Source organism: Electrona antarctica (genome assembly GCF_951216825.1).
Source record: "Electrona antarctica genome assembly, chromosome: 20".
Classification (NCBI taxonomy): Eukaryota; Metazoa; Chordata; class Actinopteri; order Myctophiformes; family Myctophidae; genus Electrona; species Electrona antarctica.
Window position 1 is genome coordinate 27,407,574 of NC_136801.1, and position 17,092 is coordinate 27,424,665.

The 17,092-nt window shown below is 42.0% G+C and overlaps 1 protein-coding gene across 1 annotated transcript; it reads right to left on the bottom strand.

Annotated features, from left to right (window-relative positions):
• Positions 1 to 1,672: 1,672 nt before the first annotated feature.
• Positions 1,673 to 10,730, bottom strand: eef1e1 (eukaryotic translation elongation factor 1 epsilon 1). Its single transcript, XM_079489235.1, has 4 exons — positions 10,611 to 10,730; positions 8,879 to 9,076; positions 4,591 to 4,686; positions 1,673 to 2,726 (listed from the first exon to the last, which is right to left on the bottom strand). Exons 1-4 carry the CDS (start codon positions 10,692 to 10,694, stop codon positions 2,583 to 2,585), a joined length of 522 nt encoding a protein of 173 aa, XP_079345361.1. The 5' UTR covers positions 10,695 to 10,730; the 3' UTR covers positions 1,673 to 2,582.
• Positions 10,731 to 17,092: the final 6,362 nt, after the last annotated feature.

A 17,092-nucleotide genomic window follows, 5' to 3' on the forward strand; every position in this document is an offset into this window, starting at 1 on the left:
GTACTTCGAGGCCTTTGTAAAGGATGACGAAAATAATAAACATATAAAACAAGGAGTCATGAGATACCAGTCATCTGTGTTTCCCTTTAATTTATTGGCACATGATGACCCTTGAGGTGACATTAAATAAACAAAACCATTGTATCTTCCGAGCAATAAACGGGACATGACAGGCATGAAAGACATGCTTGGAATCTAAGCGTTCCAACCTATGAGTTCAGTAAAAGTGTTAACGCTTTGCAAAGTTCAAGGCAGTAAAGGCACACAACAGACAGTGAGATATATGAATAGAATTGTCATACAGTCTATTTTCTTTTTTACAGGCCATTTACATAGATTAGATAACACTGAGGCAATGATGCTATCATAATTTGACAACAAATATGACCAGCTGAATTGTTTAAAGCTCCTCAGAGCATGTCATTGTCTTTGCAACTTTGAATGTGATACCGTGCATCTAGGTTGCAGTGGGGAAAAAAAGAACATTGCAAATTCGTAATAATAAAAAATCGACAATTTTGAACCTTTCACATCCTGCTCACAACAGAATGATAGGAGTCAGGTTAAAAGCATGCTACATTTGTCTTTAAAGGTTACTTGTATAATCTCCTAACAATCCAATTCTCTGCATCTGTACATCACACCTACTGAAGTCATTCGCTTAGTGCACCGTTCTTTTTAAGACAGCGAGCGTCACTGTGGGCCGAGTCTGTCTGCTAATGGAACTAATGGCTGGGATTCCAGTCAGCAGCAGTAAGGCTCTCTCGGGCGAGGGTCACCGTTCACATGTTGTCGTGTCACTCATAGAAGGATCCCCAGCCTCTGGGTGGTGGTCTTTTTTCTCTCTCTCTCTTTGGCCACTTTCTTTCTCTCCATCTCTCTTGGTTTCTGTTTCTGCCCTGTGTCTATGTCTCTATTCCTCCATTTCTCTCTCCCTTCCAGCCATGTCTCCCCAACTCTCGCTCTATCTTACTGTCCTCCGTTTCTTTGCCTCTCTCCCTCTCTCTCTCTCCAGTCCCTGTGGGTACGTAGGGGGTTGAAATGCCACACAGTGTCTGACTGTCCCCCAGGGGCCTGGACTCTGGCCTTGGCTGGCTGGCTCTGTGTGGCAGCTGGTGAGCCCGCTGCCCTCCTACTGGCCCTGCAGCATCAACAGTGGTGCTTGGCCCTGTTCAGAGCCTCACTCTGATCTCTGACTGCGGGGCTGACGCTCACCGCTCGCCTGCTGCCCACACGACTGGTGGTGGGGAAGCAAGCGAGTGAGAAGGAGAGAGGGAGGGACGGGGGTGGCACGTAGTGATGTGATCGGGGACAAAAAGAGTTACCATTTGAAATCGGAATTAGCTACAATACCCCCACTCTCTCCACCCTGAAATATCAGTAAAACAAGGTTCAAGATGGCAGGGAGTTGTCAGAACAGAGTGGACTATAAATGTTACTGTTCGCTTGGTACGGGTATTATATTACGGTATACACGGTAACAAAATAAGATGCAACTCCTGCATACTTGCTCTATGCCATTTAAGTGGTGTACCGAAGTGTCGTACGCTATTGTCTAACAAGTCTTTACAAATCATATTTGCACTTTTAACACTAGTCTTTTTTCATATTCATGGCTCAGGTTTTTTTTCTTTTTTCTTAAAGGACGCAGAGTCGCTCACACATACAGTACTAGTAATCCCACTGCCATGTATGAATAGAAATCATTTTCACTGAGCTAGCAGCAAAGCTTCATGGACCTGTCATTTACACACTACCCGTACAGCATCCCTATTCCCTATCCAATTCAAAACAACCACAAACAAACACACGGCAGCCAATAAACTCCCCAACACAAAGACAAAACAAAGATATGCAAACGGACGTAACTACGACGAAACGGTCTGAAACCATTGATCCTCAGTTCTCATGTAAAGACTTCACAACAAACATCTTATTGATAGTGTTGTTGGGCTAACTGGGAGGTCCACTCCCTGAACTTCTGCGAAGCCAGCATTTTAATGGCACCACCCCTTGTCCCGGGCTGACCAGGGCAAAATAATAATTTGATATAACAAAAAACAAAACAACCAGGATCGCCAGAATACATGTATCTAGCTTTCAATGACTGCTTGATCTGTGTGATAAAACTGTCAGGTTGACATTGTAAAAATGACACTGACTAAAAAATACTGTCTTGCATGGTGAAATAATAAATAAATTAAAAAGAAATGTCAAGCTTCCCTCATCTAATTTAAATATTGAAAAAACATTTTCAGGGATGTGACCAAGACAAATAAATGTTGCTTTTGTTAATCTCAAAACAAAAGTAGAACTTTCCCTTAAGACGGCTCTGGATAGCACAGGGGTAAAGTTTACACCCACCAACGCAGAGACTAGTTGTTCTAATGGATGCTCCAATAAACACAATTGGCGGGGTTCGCGGAAGGGAAGCCAGAAGTGAAGAATAGAGAAACATGGTGGGAAATAATTAAGAAAAACAAAAACAAAAAAAGGGTTGAATTTGCCCACATCTAGTCCAGACAACAGAGGGAGGTTAGGTGAACTTGGGTCAGGTGTCGGGTGGGTCCAGTCTGCTGGTCTCAGTGGTGTCCACTGGTGTAAACTCTGTTTCTGAGGACGGCGACAGGGCGCAGGTGATGTCGGACGCCTGGGTAGTGCTGGATGTGGTCAAACCACCGAGTTACATTCACATACTTCTCCTTCTCCTGGACACTCAACTCCACCTGGGAGGGGAGGAGGCAAGAGAAAGGAGAAGTTAGGAACACCTGAACGATGTTGAAGTTGTCACATGCAGTTGTCTGTATTAACGATGTGGCATTGTTTGGAGGTATTTTTTGTATCACATCCTCCAGTCATTAACCACATGAACCCTAGCTATTCTGGGCAGGTCATCATAATATGAAAAACATTTGAAGAAAATAGGCAAACTTTTTATTACTATTTTTGGGTGATATTTAGTGTAGGGAGAAAAAGTAGGGGATTAAGTATAGACCCCTGGGGAACCTCAGTCAACTCTAGGGTTTAAGTGTTTAATGCGATTGGCTTGAAAAAGTTTTCAGAACACCAGTCCTAATGATTTTGCCTTCCTTGTGGCAATTTACATGATCACAGCCGAGTGATGGCTAGATATTCCCCCAGACAGACAGAAATCCGCCCTAAATCCACTCTTGCGTCAGTGGCGTTTAATGTTCGTACAGTGTTGCATCCGATAAATTGAACAACGGGAGAGATGACGGCTAAGGGGTGGAGCTGGTTGACCTCTCGTTCTCGGGGTTAAAAACCCACAGTGACAGTAAATCAAACTGGACTCCCCATCTCTTCTCTTCTGCCTGGTGGCAAGTAGCAACGTTCCATCTCTAACACAACTGGTGACACCCACTCCCAACATGTGATCTTTCCGCTCCCTCCTGTTTTCTTCACAAAGTATTTATAGTTTTTGTTTTTTTGGACTATTTATTTTTTAATATAATGCAGTATAATGTTATAATACAATGTGGGGAATTGTTTTTCTTTTATCAGGTGTGTGATTCAAAAAGGTCAGTAGAGTATAGTGTAATAAGAATTGACAACAAATTATCATAGCATTGAAGAAAACATTTAAAATTGGCACAGCTAAACGTTGGAAGATAAATGTATTATTCAATACTAGCCTTACAGTATGTATGGACACAAATAGGTCATTTTGTCTGTATGAGTTTTGTTGTTAGTTTTTATTTTATTTCAGTTAACTTACCAAACAGTTTTAGTTAGTTTTTGACTATTCAATTCAATTCAATTTTATTTCAGTGTCAAATCACAAGTTGTCTCAAGACACTTTACATATAAAGCAGAAAACCAACAAAGATCCAAGACTATGATGATAACCTTGTTTCTTCCCTCACAAAATGTGCCTCTTCAGAACACAGAAGGCGAACCAACTTCATTGTCTCTGGTTTGGGGCTACAGACAGACATCACTGTTGTGCCACATCGCGTCACTTCTTGGAGGAAGCGATGATGGTGGCGATGTGTTTATTAGCTGTGTCAAGTCGCTCTCTGTGCCTTTGGCCATATGACTGGTCTAATTGTGCACTGTGAGAAATCGCCTGTTAAAAGTTGTAGCTTGATTGAAATGATCTCAGAAGGGACAGGAGAACAGATGAATGGGTAGCTGGATTGATCGATGCACAACACATACAGTATTGTTGCCGTAGGGGCAGAAACGTCCTATCTCCGCATTTCAAATATTAATGTTATGTAAATGAATGCCCTATATAATCGTATAGCAGTGTCACACAAAAGTGGTGAAAATAGCAGATCTACAATCTCACAAGTCGCCATGAGAAATCTGCTATTTTTGCTACCTTTGAAAATAAAATTAAAGTGAATGTTACTGTGATTAAGTCCGATTTGGTTTTATTTTTTTTAATAAATATTGAACCAATGAAAAGTACTAACAAGAGCTTGTTACTAAATAATAACTACATCGGAGCCATTGGAACACAGGTTATTTTTTGGTTTCTCTAAGGTAAAATCTTTTCCACTCGTCCGCGACAAAATATGTGTTGTGAGATATTGCGTGTAATGGTTGAAAGTATAGGTGACTTACAACCAGAGGATGAATGCCGTAGTACATGAGAATATCAGCTAGGGTGAACTGGTTGCCAGCCATGTAAACCTTGTCTTGTAGGTAGAGGTGGAGATCCTGTAAGACATAAGATGGAGAAGAAAAAAAACGACCTTAAAATAGGTCAACGTTCGGCATAAATAGCAGATGTACAAGGTCACACCGCGTCACAATTGCAACACGTTGTGAGCTTGTAGATTGATTAAGAAATTTGGTTTAGATGGACAAAAAGATGATGACCGCTGCGGGACCCCGTTCAACAAAGTAGTAGGATTTAAAGGAACATGACACCAATTTTTTATTTAACCCTTATTTTTCAAGGAATTCCCATCCCAGCGAGATACAAAGCTCAGTCACAACGGGAGACCTGTCCAGGATGCCATCAACATTGAAGGAAGTTCCAAAATAAAACAACAAAGACACTGACTAAATTAAATAATGCGACAACTTGCACACACTGAAACAGACAGACTTAAAGGACAGTATGAGAACTATTTAGTTAACCTATATATACAAGGGTGCTTTTGGAAACATGTCTTGATGCTTACATTTATACGTGTGTGTTTGTGGGTGTGGGTGCATGCGCTGCGTTATGTGGACGGGAACAAAACGTAACCTCGGGGTCTATAAATATGGCATCTCTTCCCATGACTGGTCACTAAACGCAGATGCCAACACAAAACGGCCTACTTGTTTCACCCACTGCCCAAATGACTAGAACAACGCTCGCCTGTAAATCTAATGAAGCCGTCTTAAAGTTGGGATGCATGATGTGCGTCTTTCAGCCTCATTGTGTTATGTGTGGAAGTGCTGGTCCCAAGGGATGGGACCATCTTTAGCAGCACTTGTACACAGTGGCAAACAGCGCGCACACACACGCACACACGCACACACGCACACACACACACACACACACACACACACACACACACACACACACACACACACACACACACACACACACACACACACACACACACACACACACAGAGAGAGAGAGCATCTTGGGGGCAAATGGAGTTATTGTGCGGCAGTGAGTGGGTGATGCTAAGCAAGGCATGAAGACAGCAGACTTTCTCCCGTTCCACGATCAGATCCTTGCCTTTCTTAGCCTGCAGCTATGGAGCTGAAGCCCAGTCGGGCAGGAGAGAGGAAACTCCCTCGGTGCCTCCACTGAGCACATGGAGCTCCAACCCTGACTCCTCTATCTTCGGCTTGAACCCACCTCCCCACCCCCCACACGCAAGACAAAACGTGAAGCGCTGCACACTCAAAATAGTTAATAGACTATTAGTAGTTATGTCCTATGTACTTTGTCGTACATAATCAAAAGTAGCTGATCTACAAGCACACGTGTCGCATTGCGGCGCGTTGTGAGCTTCTAAGTTCTGGATCTGCCATTTTTTTACATTTTCACCTGCAAGGACATGCTCAGAACAAGGGTCGAAAGTGTACCGCTTAAAAAGGTGGGAAGCTGAAAATAATTCACCACGGCACAATTTGCATGAAAAATAAACAATTTTGTGGCAAGCTCATAAACCACAGCTTTTGAATTATTTTTCCCTTTTAATTTTTCACTAATTATTCGGAGAACGGCTTGTTTTAGCTTTTACATTTTTAATGCGTCAGTGCTAAAGAGGTCTTTGTCCATCTCTCATCATAATAGGGTCTGGGAAGCTGGCTGATCTTTGGGGTAGATATTGCACAGCCTTGAAGAGCACTGTGACTGATTCTTATATTACAGAAGTGAATGTACGTACATCAGGTCTGTTGGAATGGCATGCCAGCAGCACCAGCTGTTTTTCCTCTCACATGTTCTTTAGTTTTCCATGGTCAGTCTTGACCAACTTTATCCTTATACTTTTTGTCATACGTTGAAAGGAGTTAATGATTCAACCTTTTTCTGTCAGAAGGTACCACCGCCTCTGTCTCCCAGCAGCCTAGCTTAATTCCACCCATCCCTCAATAGTTCCTGAGACAATTTGGCACAAAAGTTGCAACCCTGACTATTTCTCTAAATCAGACCTAAATGCCACTAAGGAATATTTGAGAAAACACTGGAGATTTATTATATGAACTTTATTACATAGCATGAAGAAATGAAGTTATGACACCTTTCTGGAAACATTAGAGAGAGAGAGAGACCCCAATGTTTCCAGAAAGGTGTCTGGGATAAAACGATTTTATACTGGCTTCCTGACTTAACCCTAACTTAAATAAGTAAAAGCCCTGGTTAATATTTTCTTAACTGTGAGGGTTTTCTTTTATCCCGTCTATATACAATGGGAGCTGACTGTTTGAAAGAAGGACACAGCTCAACCAGCAGTATAGGTCAGGACAGGAGGCCAACGGGCACCAGCGCTGCGTCGCTCAGGGCGTCTTACTTCAGTTAAGTGGCACCATTAAAACATTTATAAGGCCTGTCCAGATAACATGCCGGCAAACAGCGTGACTCCTCAGCCATGCCACAATACCACATCATGCTGAGATGCTTGCCTGCACGCTGCGCGTACACACACACACACACACACACACGGTTCATGCTGACAGGACAGTGCCAAGAGGCACCTAGCATCCAGCAGACCAGTGTCTGGTGATCCGCTTCACACTGACTGGCATCAGCCACATTAAAGCCTTTTACTGAGTTGTTTGTGCGAGTGTGTGGGGTTGTCACTGAAGGGCCATACATCAATCTGTATTCCTGTCCCTTGTTTAACCACACACACACACACACACACACACACACACACACACACACACACACACACACACACACACACACACACACACACACACACACACACACACACACACACACACACACACACACACACACACACACACACACACACACACACACACACACACACACACACAACTCAGTAAAAGGCTTTAACGAGAATGACGTGAAACATTTCAGTATGGCATTTTTTTGTCTTTTTATTGCCATTTTAACAGTAAATGTTTTTTTTAAGGTTATGACAGATGTTGGAAACAAACATTTTATTTAAGGTGCGACACTATTGTAATTGATTTTGCATTAAAGCATTCTACTAACCAGTATGCATGATTTGTGGCACATGCAAGATTGCAAGTGCCTCTGAGCAGACGTGAGTTTAAGTGTAACTGACGCAAGAAATCACATGGATGAATCAAACTTGAACACTTTAATTTGCACTTAAGTATAAAATCTATTCTGTGTGCATGCATAACCACGCTTTGTGATTGAGGCCCAATACTGTATCTCTGATTCGGTTCATGTGGAGACCATCTTATCTAAAAAAAAAAGCAAGAACTGCCTAAAGAAACTGTTGACTAAGACTAATACGAATGTACCAAGAAAACAAAACTCCTAGCTATTATACTACTAAAACTGCCAGTAAACGAACCAGTACCTTTGTGAGAATGACACCCGAGTCAGCAATGTTTTTTGTTCCTATTTTTATTATTTTTTTTTTTTTTACTATGTTTCTCTGTCACAACCTCCTGGGCCATTGTTTTTGTTCGTTTCCAATGTTCTTTTGTTGGTTCAAATTGTAAATTGTTCAATCACTGTGTTTTGTAAGGGCTTTCCTGTAGATCCAGTTAGCTCATAACATTAGCTAGCCTGCAGCCACTCGCTCCACATTGCGGCGTTCATACTCAGAGTATGGGGTTTTACTCCTATTGGCATAGGAGCAGTGTTGATTTCGTTGACTAAAACTAAGACGAAAAATGTTCGTCGACTACCTTTTTTCACTGACGAAAACTAAATGGAAACTAAATGAAAACAATTTCATCAACAAATAAAAACTAGACTAAAATGTTAGGAAGGAACTAGTGGACAAGACATCCAATATAAGTCATTTTACAATTGGTTGAGTGCTGAAAATAGATGATCTACAAGCTCACAACGCGTCACGCTGCGACGCGTTGTGGGCTTGTAGATCTGCTATTTTCAGCAAGTGAAAAAAACAGTCATTATGACGGCATCAAGGCCCACCAAAACACATTTTAGTCGACTAAATCAACTGTAGATTTAGTCGACTAAAATCCTACGATATTTAGTCGACTAAAACTAGACTTAACACTAAAACATTCCAGATGACTAAAATGTGACAAACTAAATGAAAACTATTCAAGAGACTATGACTAAAACTAAAATAAAAATGTGCTGCCAAAAACACTGCGTAGGAGGCAGCCAATCATGACTAGGTCGTGTTTAGAGTCGTTTTTACGGTCGCTACAAGCCCCAATAGTGATTGTAAGGTTTTCACAGGATATTTTATACCTTAAGAATGGTTTTGACGTCTTCTTTGGCATAGCCGTCCAGTTTGGTGACTCTATACTCTAACCACTGGTGGACCACGGCCCTCTGCTCCGCCGAGGCGCCCAGCAGCTCCGGACGCTTGTTCTCCTTCACCAGGTGACACGCGACTGTCACCAAGCCCACCAGTGGAGGACCAGTGTTACTCTGTAGCACAGGTAACTGGAGGGACACAGGAGGGGAGGGGAGGGAGAGATTAAAGGTATATTCAGTGATTTCACTTAATTCGAATATCACTTCTTTTTTTGTTTTGTTGTGATAATCCTCCCTACTATAGAGTGTGCTGTTGACCATATAAGGAGTTCCTCCCTGTCCCCAGTTAACCCCTGGGGGTAAAAAAAACCCCTTAGGTTTCGTTTGTGGCTAGGTGGCCCAGCCTTCATCCAATCAGGATAGAGAGGGGCAGTAATAGAACAGTATTGATGATTCATGAAGATGTTTAGGCATTATCATTCTAAAACCTATGTTGCTGCTGTTCTACATACATACATACAGCCGTCCAGTTGAAGAAATGACGGATTGAGGCTTCAGCCTTTGCTTATGAAATATCCGAGACAATTCATGTTGACATACATGTTCAGATGCTTCTGAACACATAGTAATCTATTGCTAGTTTGACAATTTCAAATACTTCTATGGAATCCAAATGACTGAAATCAGTCCAATCCATGAGTTATGCAGCTTCCAACTTCTCCCTCTAACAGATTTATGTATTTTTTTTACAGTTTGTAGAATGGTAACTTTACGTACAGTTCAACGAAAGTACAGATCATACAAAATCTGCTAAGTGGATAAAACCAGAAAAAGACTTGTTTACAATAAGGCTCCTCCATTTTCAATTCATACAGATTTTAAGTAAACTAAATAGCTTTCAGGTCACTTCCACTGGTCTTTACTCTTTATTGAATGAACTGAAACATTTTGAGTGCAGTATAACCCATGATGATTTCCTTTTGACTATATAGTTGTGTATATTCATACGTCTCTAAATGTTTTGATGAATTGAAAATGGTGTGCCCTATTGTAAACAAGTGTATTGCTTTATGGTGTCGTCCACTCACTGTTAACAGTTTTTGTATTGAGTTGTACTTGAAATGTACTGTAATTCTGTAAACTGTTAATAAATCAATCAATCAATGCATGATACTATCGCTGCAATGAAACAACTAGGATGACATGACAGCCAACATGATTGTCATGTCATCAATACATCAACAGTGAGTGATACAATATTTGTAAGTCTGAGAGAGTAAAACAGTTAAGAGTTTAACTGTAAGATGTCTACATTATTATATGAAATATGACTGCATGCATGCTTGCACTGACAGCTCACTCCACGTTCTCCGTGCGCATGCTCACAACGACCTGTACGCATGGGCATTTAATGTGGAATGAGTTGTGGAAATATGATAGCTACTGGTTATCAAATGCCAATGTTGGGATAATTTGCTTAACATTAAGACAGGCTTGGTTAATGAACAATGTTCCTCTGATTCGTTATAAAGCCTATACTACACAAACATATCATGCCACACAGCAACAACACTTCTACCAGACAGATAGACAGGGCTGGCTAGCATTAGCAACATAGCCATATGGTATGTGTGTGTGTATATTTCGGCAGCTCGCTAACATCCAACAGCTCCACGTTCTAGCAGTCAACGCAGCGACAACAAACACTCGTTGTCATTTTCACCTTGTTGTCCCCCAGAGTACTGAACTTATTGGGTTTATTCAGTCCTAAGTATTTCTCCAGCGACGATAGCTCCCTCAACGCCATCTTGGCTTCTGTCACATGTAAGCGTAGTGGTCGGTGTTGCCAGGTTTTGTGAGATATGATGAAAACAAGACCTAAAGGAGCCATATGAGCACACTGTGAGCTTGTAGACCTGCTTTTTTCTCTTATTAAATATTGTATATGGGAGTCACTGACTCCTTATTGTTACAAACATATTTTCAACATATTTTCAGATGTTTTTTTCCCCCTTTTTTACCACCTTTTATGATAATTGTCTGTTTTTATGCTATTATTATATGCTGTTATATGCTATTATTATTATATGCTGTTATATGCTATTATTATTATAATAATTATTATTATTATTATTATAATTATTATAATTATTATAATTATTATTATATGCTGTTATATGCTGTTTGTGCTATTAGCATATTAACTTTAGGAAGTATTAAGTTGTTTTTTATTAGCATATGCATTCCATAATTCCATACATGGGCATATGACATCATCAACTTGCGACGGGAGCAGTCCCTATTGAGTGAAAGATTCTCTATTTATGAAAGAAATAAAATATTTATGGTGTTATTATTTTGTAATTTTAGTTATAGAGGGCAAGTATAACGTTTTAAGACATATTTGTCTTATTAGCCAGGGATCCTTTTATGGCATTGATTGATTGATTGATTGAAGAATTTATTAACAGTTTGCAGAATTACAGTACATTTCAAGCACAAACTCAATACAAAGGCTGTTAACTGTGAGTGGACGACCCAATTAAGCATTACACTTGTTTCCAATAGGGTCCACCATGTTCAAATCATCAAAACATTTAGAGACGTACAAATAGACACTTCTATAGACAGAACAGGAATTCATCATAAAGGATGAATCCCTTGATTCCTTCAAAACTGCTCTCAAAGGGCAGTTGTACTTTAAATGTACTGTACTTCTGAAAACTGTTAATACATACTTTAATCAATTAATCAATCAAAACCAATATTTAAATACAAGTGACTTTATAGTCCAAGCCCAAAGTCGCTTATAATAGCAGACTTGGCAACGTTGGTAGAAGTGTGTGCGTGTGATGCTATTGGTGCAAATGGGGTAGTTCCTCCCATTCCACAGAGAAGGCTCTGCACAGACGTCAGTGGTTGGCTATTTATACCCTTAATACATCTGATTCATTATGAGAATCAGCTGTCCATTAAATTAAATTATGATCAGTGGTGGACAAAGTAATATAGCATACTCAACGTAAAATACACAACTTCAGAAGTAAGTACCGTAGCCTATATTTTCTTTCGAATGCACTGCTGTCAAGTTAAATGTTATTAGCCTACATCAAGGTGTGAGGTGCAAGGTGTGACACCTGAGCTTGTAGATCAGCTTTATTCCTATTTGAAATAGGGATAGTCAGATATATATTTTGAAGTTTGGGTCCAATTAAGAGTACTTTCCTAGACAGGTAGTTGAGTCGAAAGTAAAATTTCTATTCTATTTCTACTGTCATGGAGTGCAAGTCATGGGCTAATTTAATTACTATAGGCTACTGGAAAAAAAAGTATTCCATGATACAAGGTTGTCACTCCCTAAAGTAAACCATTGCAGTTGCAAAGTTTGCATTGCAAACTGGTCAGGCTACTACTTGGCCTCACTCCACGAACCCACCTCACCCCTGCCCACTTTGACAGGCTAGAATGGCATAGGGTTGATGACAGAGTACAGCATCTTGCAATGGGTCTGGTCCACAAGATTCGCTACACCACCAAGATACCCATGTACCTGTCTAAATACTTCCTTAATGTCAACGAAGTCCACACCCACAACACCAGAGGGAGTTCAACAAACCATGTGGAACCCAGATTCGGAACAAACAAGGTACTAAATTAATTTCGCTCCTATGCCACCAAAATGTGGAACACCCTACCAACAGTCATTAAGACATGCGAATCCCTTGACTCCTTCAAAACCGCTCTCAAAGGGCACCTACGGATGGCTGCAATTCGAAACTGGCCCCCGTAAAATCTGAATCCCCCACCCACCCCTTTTCCCCCTCACTGTATATGTGTTTTTCCCTTTTTACCTCCTATGATGATTTCCTGTTTTGACTATATAGTTTTGTATATTTGTACGTCTCTAAATGTTTTGATGAATTGAAAATGGTGGGCCCTATTGTAAACAAGTGTAATGCTTTATGGTGTCGTCCACTCACTGTTAACAGTCTTTGTATTGAGTTGTACTTGAAATGTACTGTAATTCTGCAAACTGTTAATAAATCAATCAATCAATCAATCAAAAATGCAGCTATTTACCATTAGGCCAATGTGCAAGAACACACGCACGCACGCACGCACGCACGCACGCACACAGTGCTTCTCACTTTTTTATTTCAATGTGACACATCACCAACCCCCCCCCCCCCCCTCCAATTGGTTCCTACTTCCTAAGACCCAGGTGTGTGTGGTGTATATGGTGTACGTGGTCTGTGGTGGCCTCAGGTGAACTGATCAAAGATGAAACGCTGCCATTTGATAGAAGTATGGCTGCATCAGCTTTTGTGCGAGGGCTTGTAGTTAAACTGAATCAAAATGACAGCACTAGGTCTATAGTTTATTTCTTGAGTCCTGCAGCAAAGTTTCCCTGCATGCGCGATTGCGTGCTGTCTGTCTGTCTGTCTGTCTGTCTGTCTGTCTGTCTGTCTGTCTGTCTGTCTGTCTGTCTGTCTGTCTGTCTGTCTGTCTGTCTGTCTGTCTGTCTGTCTGTATCTCTACAGTGTGTGTGCGCGTGTGGTTCTGACGTTGTGTGTGTCACTGTCTGTCTGGATTTGAACTGTCCCTCTGTGACTTCCACATAATGAAATGTCACCCGTCATTCAAGGCCGGGCTTATGAACTCTATATGGGCCTGGCCCAGGTGTGTGTGTGTGTGTGTGTGTGTGCGAGCGAGAGAGAGAGAGAGAGAGAGAGAGAGAGAGAGAGAGAGAGAGAGAGAGAGAGAGAGAGAGAGAGAGAGAGAGAGAGAGAGAGAGAGAGAGAGAGAGAGAGAGAGTGCGTGTGCGTGTACATAGGCTATGTGTGTATGACGACATGGAGAATGACGGCTGAGGTGTCGCATTGCAGGCTTGATTCTCCAGTCAGTCTCCAGTGGTCTGTCTGTGTTACAGCTCACTTGGCTGAGATGATGGGGCTCCGGGTACTGGGGTAGTGTTGTGGAGCAAGAACAGTAATGCAAGAAAAACATATTTATTTCACTTTATTCAGACGGTTATAAAACAGACAGTTATAAAACAGACAAGGAGACAAAGAGTCGCGCAGGCTAAGCATCTGGTAGATTTTAACTGAAATGAACTGCGAAGTGAATACTATCCTGGCATTCCTGAGGAGGATTGGGTGTTTGTGACCTAGGAGTTGTGGAAGATGAGTTTCATATTGTTTTCCAGATTATCTATTTGAAATAATCCAGGATAGGAACTCAGATTTGTTTTGGATGTCTGAATGTTGTATGTCACGTTGCCTGTTCACTAAGGACGTTTTTGTTTTAGGAAAATTCATAGCGAAGACATGGCAGTTACGTTTGGGAACGATGTATCCATAATTAACTGTTTATGTATTTTGTTTGTGGTGTATCTTGGTGTAGTGTATAATATAAACCCCCCTTTTGATACTATTTTCATAGTTTAAAAGACGAATAATGTTTATGAGAGCCATTGCTATACTTATAGTTACCTTAACAATAGGCCAATGTTGAAAAACAAGGACCTCATGATTCTGATGTACTGTCTATTGGTAGCATTTGTGATTCATGTGGGCTACTTTTACTGATGTTTATAGCCAATTTGCCATGCACATATCCAGGTGCACATTTCCTCTCCGCACGCACATAATCTAAAAGTACAGATGTTATTTTCAACCCCAATTTGGAGAAAGACAAAGCTGTCCTGGAAAACAAATGAATTATAGAAATGAGTACACAGACTATCACGAATGATTTGATGCTACAGAACACGGTATGGATAGTTATTTTCATTGTTTTGTTTTCTCCTCTAACCTCCCATTTTGGCCATTTGTTTGTGTGCTGTATATGCACGTCACACTCTTCCATAAATGCATATGCCTGCAGCGTTAAAGTGCGTCTCCTCTAACTAAATGCCTCTGAGCTGCCACATCCTGTCTGTGCTGAGGCGGGCTGAGAACAGCGATCCCCAGTCCCCAGGACGGCATGTAGCCTGTGGGAGTTTGTAATACACAATCTGGGGTCACATTAGTAAGAAAACCCACTGCAGGGGTCATAGATAGTGCCGAGGGGCTTCCCGCGGCAGGCATAGCCACGAACGCAGCCCCAGTCCTGGTAGATATATCTCGCTGTCCCTGTTCTGCAGTCCACAATGTACCGTTACACCGATTTGTCTGGCCTCGAATGGGGGCCACTGCCCCGGCTGTCTATGCTGTTGTTACCTTTCATGACCTGTGAGTGATACTCACACACACACACACACACACACACACACACACACACACACACACACACACACACACACACACACACACACACACACACACACACACAATACTGCATACGTGCAGAAGGGGGGATGGGGGTGGTCCAGAGTAGCAGACGACTGTCCACATGGATTGGTGAAATTGCATATTGGTGCTAGGTTGGGACAGACTAGCCGATTGGCAGAATAATCAATCATGTCATGTAATATTCCTTGTTGTAATGCTTGTTTGTTAACGTGGACCACTGGACATTTTTAACTAATGTCTTTAAGTGCTATCTGGCTCATGCTGTCTTGGGATGTTGTCTGGATCCAAATAAAATAAAATACTCCTGGTCATGTTGTTGGTATGCAATGCATTTCCTATTATTAAATGCTACCCTATTTCAATGTCAAAACGAGAGTTTAAAAAGTCAAATATAAGTTAAAATACCGAACACTGACAGCCTTGATTAGATGGTTAGCAGTGGCGCGTGTAGCTTAATGAAAAAAGTCACAGGTCTATGTTTTTAATTCAGCTCCCAGGGCCACCAGCTATTTCGGGAATTATTTAGTAGCTGTTTATTCTTTTCTCATTCAAATTTGTATGTAATCCAGCCAGAGGACTTAAGCCGAGGCCAGGCACATATTTTTGTATTCAACACTATAACCCCGAGCAGCAGTAAGTGACTTTGAGCCAGTATGCTGGTGTGACAAGTGGTAGTGTGCTCAGTGAGTCCCCCTCTTCGCTCTCTCTCGCTGCTGCTGCTGCTGCTGGCGCTCACTGTGGAAGGAAGTCAGCGGATGCCAGAGATGTCGGAGCTCCGGGCAGACCTTTGGGCCTTCATGACGACAACAACAAAGATAGGATTATAGGAACCAACCTGCCGTTCCATGCAGAAAGAGCAACCCAAGGGCTAAAAACAACAAGCTGGTCCCCCCCGTCCCCCCCACGCCCCATTCTGTATCACACACACACACACACACGCACACACACGCGCGTGTGGACACGCAAATGAGAGCGTACATGTTTATAAGAATGATGGGGGAGGGGTGGCGTTTGGGTGGATGAGGAGTGCAATGAGGACATTTTTTGTCACATTTCCTCTCTTCCCTTTAATATTTGTGACACAAGGCACACTCTCACTGAAAGTGTGTGTGTAACATTTGTGACACAAGGCACACTCTCACTGAAAGTGAGTGTGTGTGTGTGTGTGTGTGTGTGTGTGTGTGTGTGTGTGTGTGTGTGTGTGTGTGTGTGTGTGTGTGTGTGTGTGTGCGCGCGATCAAATGTGCGTGCGTGTGAGAGAGAGAGGGCCTCTTAAAGCCAGAGACAAACGGCACGAGTAGTAAAGGCCGTTTCCGCTCGTCCTCTCTGCTTCCAAGCCAAGCCTTGGGGACTCACTGGCGGGACACAGCAGTAGCTCACAACAAGCCCCCTCTCTCTGTCTCCCATCCAGCGGCAGTCACTATAGTTACAACTATTAATTACTGCTCCGAATCCTGTCCTACTCACCCATGGAACCCCCGTGTCCCCCTCAGTCAAACAACCTCGGTGGGAGGATCTTGATTATTACAGCTTCTGAAAAGTCAGATTGTCTTTTATTGAAATTGCCCATTGGCCATGCAGGTTCCTCTCTCTCTCTCTCTCTCTCTCTCTCTCTCTCTCTCTCTCTCTCTCTCTCTCTGGTCATACGCGTGACGTTGATGAGGAAGGGAATACCCCCATGGGGATTTACTTATGAAATTCACGTGAAGCTGAAAGGCACGCACATGCACACTCGCACGCACATATTTGCAAGCACAAACACATATTGTACAAACTAGTCTAAACTATAGGCTCTTTGCTGCAGCTCAGTGATAATTCCGACAACATTGCTGTTTCTCCCTTGACCAGCAGGGAGCACTGTGGGTCTTTCAAAAACCTCCTCTGAGCCTGTCTCTCTATGTGGAGCAGCCAC